The sequence below is a fragment of the Barbus barbus genome, assembly GCF_936440315.1.
Source record: "Barbus barbus genome assembly, chromosome: 41".
Taxonomy (NCBI): domain Eukaryota; kingdom Metazoa; phylum Chordata; class Actinopteri; order Cypriniformes; family Cyprinidae; genus Barbus; species Barbus barbus.
The window spans coordinates 9632641-9649757 of NC_136719.1; the positions used below are offsets into that span (position 1 = coordinate 9632641).

At 39.3% G+C, this 17117-nt stretch overlaps 1 protein-coding gene across 1 annotated transcript in view; it reads left to right on the forward strand.

Annotated features, from left to right (window-relative positions):
- Nucleotides 1-10669: 10669 nt before the first annotated feature.
- The window catches only part of LOC306860346 (delta-type opioid receptor-like), a 41251-nt gene continuing 34803 nt past the window's right edge, over nt 10670-17117 (forward strand). The window contains exons 1-2 of the mRNA XM_079401999.1: nt 10670-10947; nt 12166-12382. Coding sequence (XP_079258125.1) covers nt 12174-12382 — 209 coding nt within the window. The 5' untranslated portion in view covers nt 10670-10947; nt 12166-12173. The remainder of the gene's footprint in view (nt 10948-12165; nt 12383-17117) is intronic.

A 17117-nucleotide genomic window follows, 5' to 3' on the forward strand; every position in this document is an offset into this window, starting at 1 on the left:
GCATTGGTGGTGAGGTGGGACTTGTTAGTTTAGAGTCAGTCCTGCTTTGTTTATGAAAGGCCACCCGCTGGCAGACTCGTTGCTTTGTTTGTCTTGTTTGTCATTAGTTTAAAGGGAAGAGTGTGTGTATGTGTGTTTCTGGATGTGTTGGTGTGTTTGCGTAGGAGTGTTTGTAATTAGCTGAAATGGAAGAGAGAAACATTTGCTTAAGTCTGCTTAACCCGTCTGACCGGTGTGACAGAGGAAATACCACATTTGAAAAAGAGCTGAAAGCATCGCTGAATTATTAATAAATTTCCGAATCATTGTCCATAACACCTCTGGGCATAATACATTTTGACCACAGCTAAAATGTACACCTGACCCCGAATTAAATATCTAGGAATGTTTTTAATTTTATTTATGCTCTGATTTCTTAACTGCACATTTTATAGAACGTGTGCAAAATAGTTTGTTCTAGTACTCAGCAGAGTTTGATGCATACAGATATATATAATAGCATACAGACATTTATTAAGTTCACTCTGCTTATGTGTGTATGTGCATTCAAAACAGCCTTTTTTTGTGGAGTGGTGGGGATTTTCTAGTGACTTTTTCGACTTTTATTGTATGTTGAGCTGAGTGTGTGTGTGTGTGTGTGTGTGTGTAGATGTTTGAGTTGAAACCTATGTTAGAGTTGTATTCCTTCGTTGAGAATATGTGAACCTAATGCTTGTTTGATGTGCCATCTAGATTCCGAGTTGAGCGTCAACTTGAGCGTTAACTGTTCTTTTACTGGGGGAATGGGGAACAGGTTAGCGTACTGCACACCCTAGGGTACATACTGCCCGCAGCTGACAAGTGTTAGACACATTAGGTAAGAGGTGAGCGCCTTCTTTGTATTTTTGGTTTTGTAGTCAGTGTAGTATTAGTTATTTTGGGTTTGTTTTCTACATTTTTCTTTGGTTAGTTTGGTTAAAGGGTTTTGGGAATTTAGTTTAGGAGCTATTTTTGTTTTATTATTTTGTTGATTTGGCGAAACCCTTGTTCAACTTTCTTTTCTTCCCCTGCTTTGTTCTGTATTCTTTTATTTTTATTTTCTAAATCATGCATTGTAAATAGCTCATACACTGATTAGTGGCTTTGGCTTGAGGAAATTAAAGACATTCAATTGGCTTAAATGCTTTTTGTGCCTGAGTCTTTCTAAAATCTCCACCATCAGTAATATTAATAACTAAATGTTACGTTCCAACCCCTGGAATTTTAAAGATCGTAAAACAGGTTACATAATTGACTGAGTGAATCACTGAATCGTTCAGTCAACCAATTAGTTAAAAATACTAATTCATTCAGGAACGAAAGTGTTCAAAATCACAAACTGTCTAAGTAGGTACTTCTTTTGAGTAAGTACTTGCTTCATGATCATGTGTTCTGTATAGTATGAATGAAATCTGGATATACTACATTCCTCAAGTTGTCATTGTCACGTGACCTACCAACGTCAGTTGTGCTGATTCATGCCATTCACAACTCCTCTCCCATGGCCTCATTAGATATTACTGATGTGAGTACTTTTTACTTACCGTTTTGTGAATCCTGTGAATTCAGATATACTGCTCTTTTTGCATAGTGTTTTTCTTTTGCAGAAAGTACTGTTTACATACTCTGATGCAGTCAGTGTCTTTATAAATGGGTCATTGAATCATTTGCACAGATGATTTGTTCAAAAACACAGATTCAGGAACAAAAATTAGTCATTGAATTGTTCGCTCAACCTGCTTGTTCAAAAACATTGATTAATTTGAGAATGAAACACTACTGCTTTGTCTAGCTATGGCTTTGTTTTAAACGTTTCATTGTTGCGGCAAACATAGACAACTGGCAATATTTTGTCTGTAGGAATTAGAAATGTTGAATTTATCTTTAAAGGACTGTGGAAGTGATCACTCGCCCTGGTGGGCTGGTCAGAACCCAGGAACTCAGTCAATTATTTTCTTTGATGACTTTACTGTGCCATGGAGCATGTAATAGGTGTGGTCTGTACAGAGATTTCAAATCCAATAATTTGCCTGGACAATTGACAAAAAATAAATAAATAAAATAAAAAAAATTCTAAAAATGTATTTTACAATGTAGTAGGGAACTGCGACAGGGTCTTCCTCCTGGACGCCCCGCTGTTGCCTTCTGGCCTTTTCGGTGACGCTGTTGACTCCATCGTCGACAGGCACCAGGAGGCCAGGATGCAGGCGGCGGCGTTCCAGCGGTTTCTCCCTCGCCATTCTTTAGCCCAGGGGGCTGCTGGGCTAGAGCAGCCCCTGCCGCTTATTGACTCCTTATATAGGGACATAAATAGAGTGTCGCCGCCCAGAAACCCCCATGTAAGAATCGGGGCGGTAAGAAGGGCTCTCGGTCAAGGACCTTGCAGCCTAAGCCGGATCTGCCGACCGTTCTTCAGATGAAGAGGTCTTCGGCCAAGAAGCCCTGAGGCTGGTGGCCCAGGGCTTATGAGGGTAGCCCCGCTGGGGAGGAGCGGCGAGCACCGCAGCACACAGTGCCCGTCTCGCCCTAGTGCCCTCAGGAGGTTGATCTGCTAACCCTGCCACGTATGGTGTTTCCAGTCACTCACTGCCAAGGAGTTTCAGAGACTGCTGCGTCTGATGGCATCTGCGTCCAACGTGATACCTCTTGGACTTACAGTGGTGGCTAAGACCAAGGGGTTCTCCCCGAGGGGAAACCCGCTTCGCATGAGCAAGGTCACGTGGCGGTGCCTACTTGCCTTAGACCTTGGTTCTTGTCCCAGGGCTCGGTGCTGGGAGCTCCTTGTCGCCGCATAACGCTAGGGATCCTACCGGGTTCCTCACCGGTAGAGAAGCGGTCATGAGTGAACGCTCTGCCCACGGTCTGTGGTGTCGTCATCATCTCGCTTGGTACATAAACCGGCTGGAGATGCTGGTTGTGTTTCAAGCTCTGAAACACTTTCTCCCAGACCTAACAGATCATCATGTGTTTGTGCGCACCGACAACACAGCGGTGTTTTCTTATATCAACCACCAAGGAGGTCTGCGGTCGCGCTCCCTGATCTGGCTGGCGTGGATTCTTGTGTGGTCCCAGGGCAAACTCCTCTCACTGAGAGCAGTCTTCATCCCTGGGCATCTCAATGTGGGAGCAGACATCCTGTCGAGACAGGGGCTGTGGCCCCTGGTGTATGCTTTACACCGAGGTGGTGAAGCAAATCTGAAGAGTGTTCGGCCAGGCACAGGTGGACCTCTTCGCTACTCAGGAGACAGCGCAATGTCCCCTCTGGTACTCTCTAGTTCATCCAGCTCCACTGGGGCTGGATGCCATGGTGCAGACGTGGCAGAGGCTTCATCTGTATGCCTTTCCCCCGATTGCTCTGCTCCCCGGAGTTCTGGAGAGAGTCCGGCTGCTGCTAGTAGCCCCGTTCTGGCCGGGCCGAGTATGGTTCTCGGACCTGATTTCTCTCCTCGGCGGCTCTCCATGGGAGACTCCCGTCAGGAGAGATCTCCTCTCACAGGCAGGAGGCACCCTTGTGCACCCCCGTCCGGAGTTATGGAAGCTGTGGGTGTGGCCCCTGAGGGGGCACAGCTCATTGCTTGCGGTCTCTCAACTGAGGTTGTTGAGACCATCCTCCAATCCAGAGCTCCCTTAACGAGGAAACTGTACGCCCTGAAGTGGAGACTCTTCACTTCATGGTGCGGAGATCGCCAGCTCGACCCAGTTAACTGCCCGGTTGGTACAGTGCTGGAGTTCCTGCAGGCTCGACTCTCCGCAGGGTTAACTCACTCCACCTTGAAGGATTACGTGGCAGCGATTTCGGCCTACCACGCCTCTCTTGGTGGACAGTCGGTGGGTAGACACCCCTTAGTTGGGGATCTGCAGGCCCTGTCAGTGGCCCTTACTAACTTGGACTTTGCGCCCGGCATGGCCAAAGCCTTTTTGTACCCTCGTGCAGGGTACATCCCCAAAGTTCCTTCCGTCACTCCACAGCCTGTCGTACTGCAGGCCTTCAGTCCTCCTCCCTTTCGGGAGCCTGATCAGCAAATACTTAACTGTATGTGTCTAGTGGGAGCACTGGACGCATGCGTCCACAGAGCTGCCCTGTGGAGTAGGGCGGACCAACTGCTGATTTGCTATGGTCCCCCTAAGAGAGGTCTTCCTGCTTCCAAGCAGACCCTCAGTCGGTGGATTGTGGATGTCATCAACATTGCCTACGAGTCCTCTGACCTCCCCTCGCCGATGGGAGCCTCATTCCACTAGGAGTGTGGCGGCCTCCAAGGCCTTCCTCTCAGGTGTCCCAATACAGGACAACTGCAACGCCACGGGATGGTCTACGCCCCTGACTTTTGTCAGGTTCTATGGCTTGGAAATGCGGGCCACTCCAGGCTCTTCCATCCTCTCACCCTAGATGTGCTCCGCAGGGATACACACTGGGCAGGGACTTGGAAGTCTGGCAGCGTGGATATCTAGTTCCCCTAGCGTCTTCGGACACAGCTCGAGTTCCTGAAGAGGAACGTCTTAGGTTACGTATGTAACCCCAGTTCCTTGAGGGAACGAGATGCTGCGTCTCGATGCCACACTTCCAGCATCCCTGCCAGCGCTTGCTTCATTCCAGAGGCTGATATCGGTTTCACCGCACATGCTTTTATACCAGATGGTCATTACGTCACCTCGCCCGTGATGTCTCGCCCATCCATTGGACAGATTTCACTTGTATTCAGTCTTCGGACGTAGTGTCTTGTTCCCTCGAGGAACTGGCGTTACATACTAGGATGTTTTCGGGTTTTAAAAATGATTCAAAGTTAATTCATGTCATTTGATTAAGACAAATGAATGTGAATCAATATGTTTAATGTGGTTTTAAAGTACAGAAATGTTTGGCTAGCATTTATAGTCAAAAAAAGTAGTTTAGAACTTTAAATGAGGATAGAAATCAATAAGCACATAATTTGTGAGGGAAAAGAGTTGGGATATACTTGTAATGATTTGTCTCTCCCTATCTCTGTCTGTCTCTCTGTGCTTCTACTTCTTTTGTCTGTTTAATTGAATTTAAATTGAACTGATCCTATGCTGACAGTCTCTGAACTCCATCTGCGGAATTCAGTGTGCAGTTCTGAAGAAATACAGTCTACACACTCATACTGTCTTCCTCAATCAATGTCACACAGCTCCATTCTCCTTGTTCTTTTATGATGTTCTTCATACACACTTGGCTTTGATCAATAGGTCTTATGTGTGTGTTTTATGTTCACGGGTTTTCCCACAGGACTTTACACTTCCTCGCAAATCGTTTGGGCATATTGTAGGACGTTTATAGACATGCTTAGTGGCCAATGACAACATGACAGACTGCTGACAAATTCATGTACGACAATGACATTTATAGACAGGTGTCAAGACTGACTTTGACACCCTCTGTAATCATTTAAAGAACTTTTGAGGTATAAATGGAATTTTGAAGTGGCACAATCATCTGCCCTTGGGAAGTAAATAAGCATACATTATGATTTTCATATCTGAGTCTTCAATTATTCTCCTATCAGCAGCATAATCCTTCAGCACTTGCTGAATAAATGTGATAAAAGAGATACAAAGGCTTTGTTAATTACGCAGTCATCCATGAAGTGAATCCTGAAACCGTATCGGATAATAGATCTGAATAGACTAAAAAAATTGTTTTGTTGCTGTGAAGAGATTTCCTCAAATGCGTTGTTGGAAGAGTAGAGAGATGGGTGGAGAGTGAGCCAGGCTGAAGGGTTTGAAGGTTGAGATGAAGCATATTTGAGGATGGATGGTTGAAGGAGATAATGCTGCATCTCTATTTCAGAGTCATTATTTCACCACTAATTACTCATGCTTTGCCTCTGTAGGCCCACAACATTATCCCACCTTTTATCCCATCTAATAACAAGAAAGTGCTGACGCAATCACCCATATCTCCATTCCAAAGCACATCCTTCAGTTCCTCTCAAAATTACTTTGTTGCAGTCAAGGATTTGTGGAAGAGTGGCCTAAGACTCCTTAAAGCCATTTTACTTTTACTAATGCATGTTCCTGCTGTCATTATGAACAATTTATTGGTGCATGCTATTCCAAAGGGGAAAAAAAGCCTTTTTCATCAAAATGTAATGACTTAATCTGCCTCTAAATCTAAAATACGTTTTTTGTTTGATGTCACCACAACCTCTTATTATTATTCAGATCCTAACCTGTAAGTGTGATACATAAAGCACGTTTCACAATCCAGACAATTCCAGATGGATGAATAAGTCCTGTCCTACATTCACTGGAAAATGTTTTGTCAGGTAACCTAAAAAATACTGTTTTACTGTATTTTTGAATAAATGCATGCAGCCATGGTGAGGAAAAGAGACATGATTTTAGTTGTTAGTGATTTATATTTAATTGATTTATTATATATATATATATGTGTGTGTGTGTGTGTGTGCAGAACTTTAATACTCACCATTTATCAGTACTGGTCATAATATGAAAATAATAAACAGCTTATCAGTATTGACCAGAATTTTAATATGGTCGTATACCATTTTCTTACTTCTTGAAGAAAATCACTCCACATTTTGACTTTTTATAGGGTTTCTTTTCTCATTGACACTTGTAATTGCCATACATTATGTGAAAGGGTTGTAACTACAGTTTCATGTTGACTACAAACTTGCTTTAATCTTGCTAGAAAACTAATTCTCAAAGCACTCTCAAATATTTGTAATGATAGTAACCAAGAATGCTGTGACACATCTCTGAGAAATGCTCTTCATTCCACCATTTGAAAAGCTTTGCGTTGCTTGAATGAGGCATCACACCCATGATCCATCACTCTCTCAGCAGTCTCTCATTGTTTTGCCTTCTTCCATCTTTCAATGTCTTTGCACCCTGTTTTAGCACTATGTTATAGCACTTAACTGCCGCTGTTTCTTCTCATCCATTATTGGTCATTTTCTGTTCTCACTGTGTCACTCGCAGCCATTATTGTTATCAGTCATCCTCCCCCATCAGGTTTCCTATCTCTACCTCTCATTTCTGCTCCTCAATGTTTCATCACCTTCTCTTCACTTCGCACAGCGCATAATTCTTTCTCCTGTATAATAAAGAACCTTGGGCTAGAGAATGGGTGGATAAATTAATTTATTGATTGAGGTGTTGTAAAAACTGTGTGTAAAAGTACATGTAGCTTATCTGAAACCTATTAAGTGAACCATTATCGTATTTAGTGGAAGTGATTCAAACGTGGGCTTGTTGCCTCAGTGTACACAAGAGAGAGGAAAACAGATATATAATAGTACATGACATCAGAGATTACATCAGTTCTGGTCTGATCCTGCCAGGTTTTACAACACCATGAAGGATGAATTTTATTAGCATTTGTAGGGTGCAGCATTTTCACATTATTATTCAGAGAGGCATTTATAATGTAAACAGATTTTCTACATATAAGACGATACGTGTGATCAAATGAATCCAAGCAGAACATGCTGCTAATTTCCTGGCTTGTAAAAGCACAGCAGGATATTTGACATCTAACAAGTTTAATCAGCTGAGATGAAAGTATTGCATGTAGCATTGCAATATGAATACAGTTTATTTGATTTACAGTATACAAGCCATAATAGAAGACTGGGGCTAGCTGTCACATTAACAACAACAACAACAAAAGCATAATTCAGCATTCTTATTAAAATCAATCTTTATTATACAGCTGAATGTATGCTAGTGTTGATTTACCTGTGTTTTACACTTTTTTTTAGACCTTAGACCATTCAAGATGTAAATGAGTTAGTTCATTCATCAGAACAGATCTGGAGAAATTTATCATTACATCACTTGTTCACCAATGGATCCTCTAAAGTGAACAGGTACCGTCAGAATGAGAGTCCAAACATCTGATGAAAACATCACGATAATCCACAAGTAATCCACACTCTACACTCCAGTCAATCAGTTAACATCGTATCAAGTGAAAAGCTGTGTGTTTGTAAGAAACAAATACATCATTAAGACTAGTTTTAACTTCAAGCAAGTCCTCTATTTATAATATTGTTTCTCCAGTGAAAAAGCCTAGTCTGAATCAGGAGAGAGATATGCTTAGATTACAAATTAAAACAGTCTAAACGAGTTCTAACCAAATATGTTGGTAGGTGTTGATGTGAGAGGAAAACAAAGGATGGACTTTTTAGCTGGAGGAAGTGTTATTATGGATTATGGACTTGTCTTTTGGTCAGAAGCAACAGCTTGAAGCTAAAACATCTTAATGGTTGGATCATCTTAATGATGGATTTTTATTTTATTTTTTTAAACAACAGACAGATTCAATTCAAGACATTAACTGATGGACTGGAGTCGTGTGGATTACTTGTGGATTATTGTGATGTTTGTATCAGCTGTTTTGACTCTCATTCTGATGGCACCCATTCACTGCAGATGATCCATTGGTGAACAAGTGATGTAATAATATTTTTTTTTTCTAAATATGTTCTAATGAAGAAACAAACTCATCTACATCTCGGATGGCCTTAGGGCGACCAAATTGTCAGTATTTTTGGGTGAACTTTTATTTTAAAAGACATTTACTATAAAGGTATAATATAAGACAATTTTCAAGCGAAATATTTAGCAGCATACAAATTGACTGCTTTGTCTCAAAACCTTATAGTTATGAGCTCTGAGTGACAGCTTGCCCATGGACTTCCCTATACAGTATATGGTCTCTAGTTGTAGTTTTATCCTTTATTTTTTGCTAAGTAGTCTATGAACAACTGAGAGCTTGTCATATTTCCTTTTGTAGGTTTCAGCACCAAGGACAGTGACCATCCTGACAGTTATGCCGTAAACAAGCATGTCAAATTGTAACATTTTACTGCTCTCTTAGACATTGCCTTCTATTAATATATAGCACTTTGCATATTTCTTTAACTCAACTAGGCCCAGAGTGCAAGAAACTGCTTAGGAGAGCATAAAATTCATGGAGCAAAATGTTAATGAGACCACATTAATGCACCAAGTACTCTTGCCTCCAACGCATGTTTCTTTCAGGCATTAAAAACAAGAATCAGCCAAGACTTATGTGACTGATGAGTGTGACATGTTGTCAAAGTACCAACGCTGTGATTTATCACCGGTCCGTTGATACCTGAACATGAGCTCCCCCTGTAGCCAACGATCCCATTTATACTCACATTAAAGTTGCTGATACATTTAAGGGCAGCACATACAACATCACTGACAATCAGCTGAGAAAGCATTTGTGCACTTCTCAATTCTGTTACATGGCTGACGAAACAAATCTGCATACAAAATCGGCCGCATTCTGCAAATAATTAAAACATTAATGACTTCAACATGAAATATGTTGCTCTTTGCAATTGAAATCTGTTGCATTTATCACGAAAGCTGCTTGATGCACAAATGAATATAAAACATGAGATCAGAGAGGCGCGTTGTATTTCAGGTGCATGTCATGTTAAAGTGGTTGACACATTGACATTATTTGTCAGCATAAAGATTTTAGGTTAAAATATAATTGAGTATACATTCAAGTCAAAGTGTATATTTTAGGTGCTGCAATTGGTCACCACTGATCTTAAGTTTTTCAGCTTTTTATATTTCTTTTGTCTTTATTATTTTCTGTGGCCCTGCACTGTACTTTAAGTTAAATTTATAGTAAAAATTGGCAGCTGTGCTTGCCAGAAGGGTTCCTGAACCACATGGTGTTTGTGGTTGTGCTCATTAAAAATGGTTTGTTACTGTGAAATGTGCCGATAAGCAAACAGGTGGTACAATGGAGGAAAAGGGTAAACCACATTACACTATATCAATGCAGTAAGTATGAATTAAACAACATAATATGGAACTTAATACACTGTACATAACTTTTAAAAAATCCCTATTAATTATAAGGTGATCCATACAGTTATTTTAGCATCATTGATATACTATTGTAATTTTTGTTCATATTTTTAAATAGATTTTATTTTTCTATTTTCTACTTTTATTTTTTTTGTTGTTTTGTCTTTTTGTTTTTATTTTTAGTTATTTATTTTACTTTTTAGTAATTTGTTGAATGTTTTTTGCCATTATTATTATTATTAATAATTATTATTATTTTATTGAACATGTATAATTTTTTATTTTTATTTTTAGATATTTTAATGCTTAAATTTAAGTTTACGTTTTATATTTTAGTTCAGTTAATGTTGTCCAAGATAAAACTGGGAAATTATAAGATTATTATTATTATTTTTTAATAATAAAATACAAGTTTTTAATAATGTTATCTGTGTGTTATTGTTAGTTTTCAAGTAAACATATATATATATATATATATATATATATATATATATATATATATATATATATATATATATATATATATATATTATTTATTTATTTTTTTACAAGTAAATTTACTGAGACAGGTTTATCAAGTTTTTCTCAGGGTTACTACATGTTTCTTCTTCTTCTTCCTCTTCTTCTATTTTTCTATATATCTTCTATATATATAACAATTTGTAAAACATAGTTACATAGACTATCCATCACAAGACACCTGTTCAGATGCGCGCGTGCCACTGACACCTGCATGCGCGCGTCACCGCTGCGTAATCAGCGTTTGGTTTAGCGCGTTCCAGTAGAGAGAGAGGGAGAGGGAGAGAGAGAGACTGAAAGATACCTAGTGGAGATGTAAGTCGCTGCTGAAGATTCGCAACAACAATCAAGTGCTTTAGCGCACCTCCCCCTCCCACTGCGCTCGCTCAGAAAAAAAAAAAAATGTTTCTCTTGTGCCTGAGATACACAGTGATGTGAATATGTGTGTGCTGTTGGAAACAGAGCTCTGAGAATGCTTAAAACAGAAAGAATAGCATAAACAAGAATTCCTCGCGTGCTTGCAGGAGTCGGACGCATAAGCATCACACGGAATCTCTTCAAACAGCGGTATGTGCTGCTCTATTTCAACCCTTCTCAAGCGATGTGATTTAAATGATTGTCTACTTTTGTTTGGTCGTCTGTGAACGTTACCAGGATGTTGGCGTGTTTGGGTTGTTTTCTGTATAGCCAAACTGTGTGATGTATTTCATGCGCAAACTGTTGACAGTACAGTAGATGGTTCACAATGCGCCTCGCATATCACATCAACCTCATCAACTGTAGCGAATTCTGTTTGGGTCAATGACCATAAATGTTGTCTGAGATACAAACGGGACATCTTTAAAATGTATCATATAGAACACGCGTTTTAAGTTCATAGTAATGTTATCTTTGTGTTCTTGTTGGTTTTAAAGTAAACATATTTTTTCAAGATATATATATATATATATATATATATGTATATAATAAGATAAAGCATTTTTGATTCATTAATATAAAGAGTTTGTCCATTTTACCTGACCTAACAGTTTATTTTATTATTTATTTATGTTTTTAATATTTCAATATTTTAAAACGTCTAAACTTGAGAGTGGTTTGTTGTCATGTCACATGACAACAAAATGGCTGCCTGCATATTGGTTACACCAGGCTGACTTTAATTTGGCAAACAAACTTTTTCAAATATGAATAATATTTTAAACAATATCGCTTTACTACATATATAGTTTTTCCACTTATACATTTAGAAGACACTTTTATCCAAAACGACTTACAAAAGAGGAACAAAGGCAATTCCAAAGAACCAATCTTTTTTTATTTTATTTACAATGCCAGGTTTATTAGACATCTAGAATAGGAAACATATATATATATATATATATATATATATATTAACATACAACATGTTTATTTACATTTATTATTTTTGGTAACACTTAATTTTAGTGTCCTTGTTATATACATGTACTATAGTAATAACAGTACATCAAGCATAATTGCAGGCAACTAACCCTAAACCAAATACGAATCCTAACTTTGTAGCAAGTACATGTTTTTAACTAATTTTATCAGGCATTAAATGTAAATATTCATAAATAACAAGGGCACCTTAAAAGTGTAACCTTATTTATTTATTTTTTTCACCTAAGTGTGAAAAATAATTTTAATTCAGAAATTTAAAAACACGTTAATCATGGATGTGAGATAGACAGCATGGAGAGTGTGCTTCACTCAGCATTTTTATATATATATTTTTTTTTTGTTTTGTTTTTTTTTCTCCAATAGCTGCAGTCATGGAGTTCCCAAATGATTCCACCGGCTTTGCTGACCCCAGACACTTCCGTCTGTACAACGAGTCCCTATTCCAGAACAACTTCAGCACCTTCAATGGGACTGACAGCTTCTTCCCAAGGGGTGTCAAGATCACTATAGCAGTGGTCTACATGATCGTCTGCGTGGTAGGGCTGGTGGGAAACTGCTTGGTCATGTACGTCATCATCAGGTAAGCTGACGGGTGAAAACAGGATGGAACTTGATATATGTGACCTTGGACCACAAAACCAGTCGTAAAGGTTTTTTTTTTTTTTAAATTGAGATTTATACATCATAAGCTTTCCACTGAAGCTGAATAAATAAACTTTCCATTGATGTATGGTTTGTCAGGATAGGACAATATTTGGCCGAGATACAACTATTTGAAAATCTGGAATCTGAGTCTAAAAAAATCTAAATATTGAGAAAATCACCTTTAAAATTGTCCTAATGAAGTCTTTAGCATTGCATATTACTAATAAAAAAAATATTTTTGATATATTTACAGTAGGAAAGTTACAAAATATCTTCATGGAACATGATATTTACTTACTATCCTAATGATTTTTGGCATAAAAGAAAAATGTATAATTTTGACCCATACAATGCATTGTTGGCTATTGCTACAAACATACCCATGAAACTTACGACTGGTTTTATGGTCCAGGGTCACATATTACCTGATTAATAGAAACCAGGATGGAACTTCATGTATTATTCATAATAAAATTTGAAGTTGTAGGTTATGGATTTGGTAATGGGTTTGGTAATAGTACACTGCACAGTTTATTTGAGAGCCATGGAGAGAAACCTCTGCATTCTGACAGCAGACCACAGGGTCATGACCTTTGCTCAGAGACTGAAGTGTTTATTTGGTGCAGTGGACAGTTCAGTACTCAAAGTGGTCATTCTTTGTTCTTTTCTTTTTTATCTTTCCTTTTATTGTCCTACACCAGCTCAACCAATGACATAGATATGGGGCAGGGCTTCTTGTTTGACTAGGAAACCTGTTGGAAACAGTGATCATTTTTGCAGTTCTGTTGGGTGCTACTAATGTTTCACAAATTAAGCGCTGTACCTTTAAGAGGTGTTAAAGGGACAGTATACCCAAAAATGAAAATTCTGCCCAAACCTGTATGACTTTCAGTCAGGTTTCTGAAGTAAAAACTCCATATGGAAATTGACTTTTTGATTATCCATTAAATATAGACCTGTTGTGAGCTCTGAGGTTGTTAATCGATGGTATATGATTGTTTTTAAAATAACCATGTTATGTTAATAGTGGAATTTGTGGTCTTAAAAAACAAATACATTACCCATGATTCTGGACAGAAAATGCTACCAATCAGAGAGTCGCAGTGATCAGAGTGCATCAAAAGGACTCCACCCACACCCATGAAGAAGCTAAAATGATCTAACTCTCTGAGGAACCCAACATTTATAATGTTTGCCAACACTGCAAGCTAAACAGACAGAATACAGATAGTCCTTTGGATTTCATGGCAAGGTCACATATGTAGCTAATTTAATGCCATTTGGTTTCAGACATCTAGGCTGCATCCAAATCCAAAGGCAGCTGCTTTGTTGTTTCATTGCCCAGTTAGTGTATTCAGGTGGTGTTTCTGTATGAAGACACCTTTTAAGAAATCTGGTTCCAGTCTGCCTTTTAGGGCTCCATGTGGTCATGTCTAATGATCTAAAACAAATTCAAATGAGCTAAATTATTATTTTAGAGCGGATACACTCTTAAAATAAAGGTTCTTTATTGGCATCTATGGTTCAATGAGAAGAGAATGAGAGAATGTGAATTAGCTTTATTGCCAGGTATGTTTACACATACGAGGAATTTGTTATAGTGAAAGAAGCTCCACAGTGCAACAGAATGACAGCGACAGGACACAGATGAATAAAAGAATAATATACAAAATAGACAATGTACACAATAGCATGAACACACTATATAATATAGACAATTATGTATGTACAGGTATGATATGTGCAAATTTGAAATGTAAATAATTATGTGTGTTAAATAAATAATGTATAATAGTGATGTGTGTTCCACGTTTATTGTCAAGTGTTCATCAGATGGTTTGCCTGAGGGAAGAAACTGTTCCAAGTAGGGCTCGCTGCAGTCCACAATATCCAGGGGGCGTGGTTGGATCCACATCTAGGGGGTGGAGATTGGTAGGTTTAGGTGTGGAGATGGGGTGGGTTTAGGGATCAGGGGGTGGAGATGGGTAGGTTTAGGTATATGTAAGGTGGGAGGAGTTGGATCTGGATCCCACCACGCCCCCTGCATCTTGTGGGCTGCAGCCAGACGCTCCTCGACCATTCTGGTGCTCAGTGCTCTGTAACGTCGACCAGATGGCAACAGTTCAAAGAGGGAGTGTGCTGGATGTCAGGGGTCCAGAGTAATTTTGCCAGCCCTTTTGTTGGGTAGAGAGCGGAGATTCACCAGATGGATGCTAGGCAATGGCGTCCGAATTCCGCACTGTCTGAGCTTCACGAGCTCAGTGCTTAAGCGTTTGACCAGCGCTGCCGCTCCACCAACTACAACGTTCAGCAAAACGTCCGAATAATCGAAATCGGTAAAATATTTCGTGGTGTGTTCTGCCAAATGTTCAGCAGTTCATCCCTGGTAAAAACTGATCGTGTTTGAGAAACAAAAAACAGGAAAAACTAACAAAAACAGTGCAGTGTGCGGCGCCATCTTAGATCGATTATAAGATTCTTCAATCAAGAATCTTTAATATCCTCAGAAATGTTCAGTTCCACTGACTCGAACCCACAACCTTTGGATTACAAGTCCGACTCTCTAACCATTAGGCCACGACTTCCCTGTTCACCGAGAGGTTATTTGGGGAATCTAGAATGGCTCTGCTATTGCATCCCTGCTGGAACATTTATTTTTAAGAGTGTATAGAATCATAAGCTGAAAAGATTATTATTATTATAATTTTTTTTAAATAGACGTTTAAATTCTTTTACTTCTTCCAACCACTTCATCAGATGCCATTTTTATTCTTTTAACCATGAGCACACAAAGGATTGTGGGATATTATAGACTGTGAAGTAACAGGATGTTATGCCAAATTCGATTTCAGACCTGTCTTAACGGATAGTTCTCTCAAGAATGATAATTCTGCCATCATTTACTCACCATCACATTGCTCCAAACCTGTATGACTTTCTTGTTTCTGTGGACCATAAAAGAAGATACTTTGATAAATGTCTCATTGAGTTTTTGTTTTTGTTTTTGTTTTTTATTTTTTTGTTTTCTATGCAATGGAAGTCAATAGCTACCAAAATAGTTTAGTTACCAACATTCTTCAAAAATGGTTTGGTTACCAAATCTTCAATAGAAAAAACAACAAAAAATGACAGAATTTTAATTTTTCACCATGTTCTGCTCAAGAAGGCAGCATCATTTTTGGTTTTATATACAGACGTGGCCTAAACTGTCCATCTAGTTGTCTGGTTGTCCCATCATGATATTGTACCGCACATGGTGCATAGTGATGTACCAGAGACTAATAATCGGGCAGCCTCAGTTTCCTGTTCTGTGCTGAGTCTTTAGGCCGTCATCCACTCAGGCCCAACTCACCCACCCTCTCCATCTGCCAGCATGCGTGGAGGCCACAAATGTGTTTACTGTCCCTCCCTCACTGAGAGAAAGTGTATGATAATGAGTCTGATGTATCACTGCTTTTGCTTGGATGAGTGCCGTTGATGATTTCAACTGTGAAGGTTGTGGCGTTCACTCTCTCATAATGTATTGTTTTGTCTCCTTCTTGCACATTCTGTCATGTGAATCAATCATGTGTTGGTGTGGAGGAATGTGGATGTCAGCCGTTTACTTCTGCCATGCTGTTCTTTCCCTCTTTAAGAGAAGAGCTTTCCTGCCAGACCAGCGCTTTCACCAATTCAGCCAATCAGAAGCATCGACCCACTGGCAGGATGAAACAGTATATGCATCATGCTAATCAGTTTGTGTTGATCTGATCTAAATGCTGAGTCAATCCAGTCTCTAAAGTCATTCCTGGAATGCTTGAGCAATTTCCATAAGTTTCATCTCTGTTTGTGTCTAGGTTGTCTGATGACATTGACTAGTGTCTTTTTACAGTTAAAACAGATTGAAGTGTCAGATGTTTGAGGAAGTAACTGGATGGCTGGTTATTTCATGAGTGCCTTGGTGTAAGGGTTTATGAAATTTAAATGATGGAAGATGTTACCCTATCCATCCAACCATCCATTTGTCTCGCTGACCATCCTTCTACCTGACTGTCTATCCATCCATACTTCCATCTATTTGTCATTCATCCATTTGCCCATCTGCCTGTCCACCCATTCACCTTTCTGCCAATCAATCCAGCTATTTTTCCATTCATTGTTCCAGAGATCCATTGATTTTTGGGTTGTTTATCTGTGTACTTCCATCCATTCTTCCATCTGTCCAGCCATCTGTCTGTCTGTCCATCTATTCAGGTATCCGTCTGTCCATCCTTCCATGGGTTGTCTGTCCATCCATTCATCTGTTTGTCTGTCTGCCTGTCCATCCTTTACTTATTAACTTTTTTTTTTATCTATCAATTTATCAACCATCACTTCTTACCCCACCCATCCATTCATCCATCCATCAATCATTTATTATCCCATACGTCTGTTAATATGTCTATCCATATGTCCATCCATCCATTGGTTTGGCATCTACATCCATCCATACGTTTGCCATCCTGTTTGTTTGACCATCCATCCATGTGCTTGTCTGTCCATGCACCATCCATCCATCCATGGATTATCTGTCTATCTAGGTGCATACACCTATCCATCTATCTGCCCATTCTTCTATCTGTCTGTACATCCATGTGCTTGTCTCTCCATGCATTGTCTGTCCATCTGTGCACATCCATCCATCAATCAGT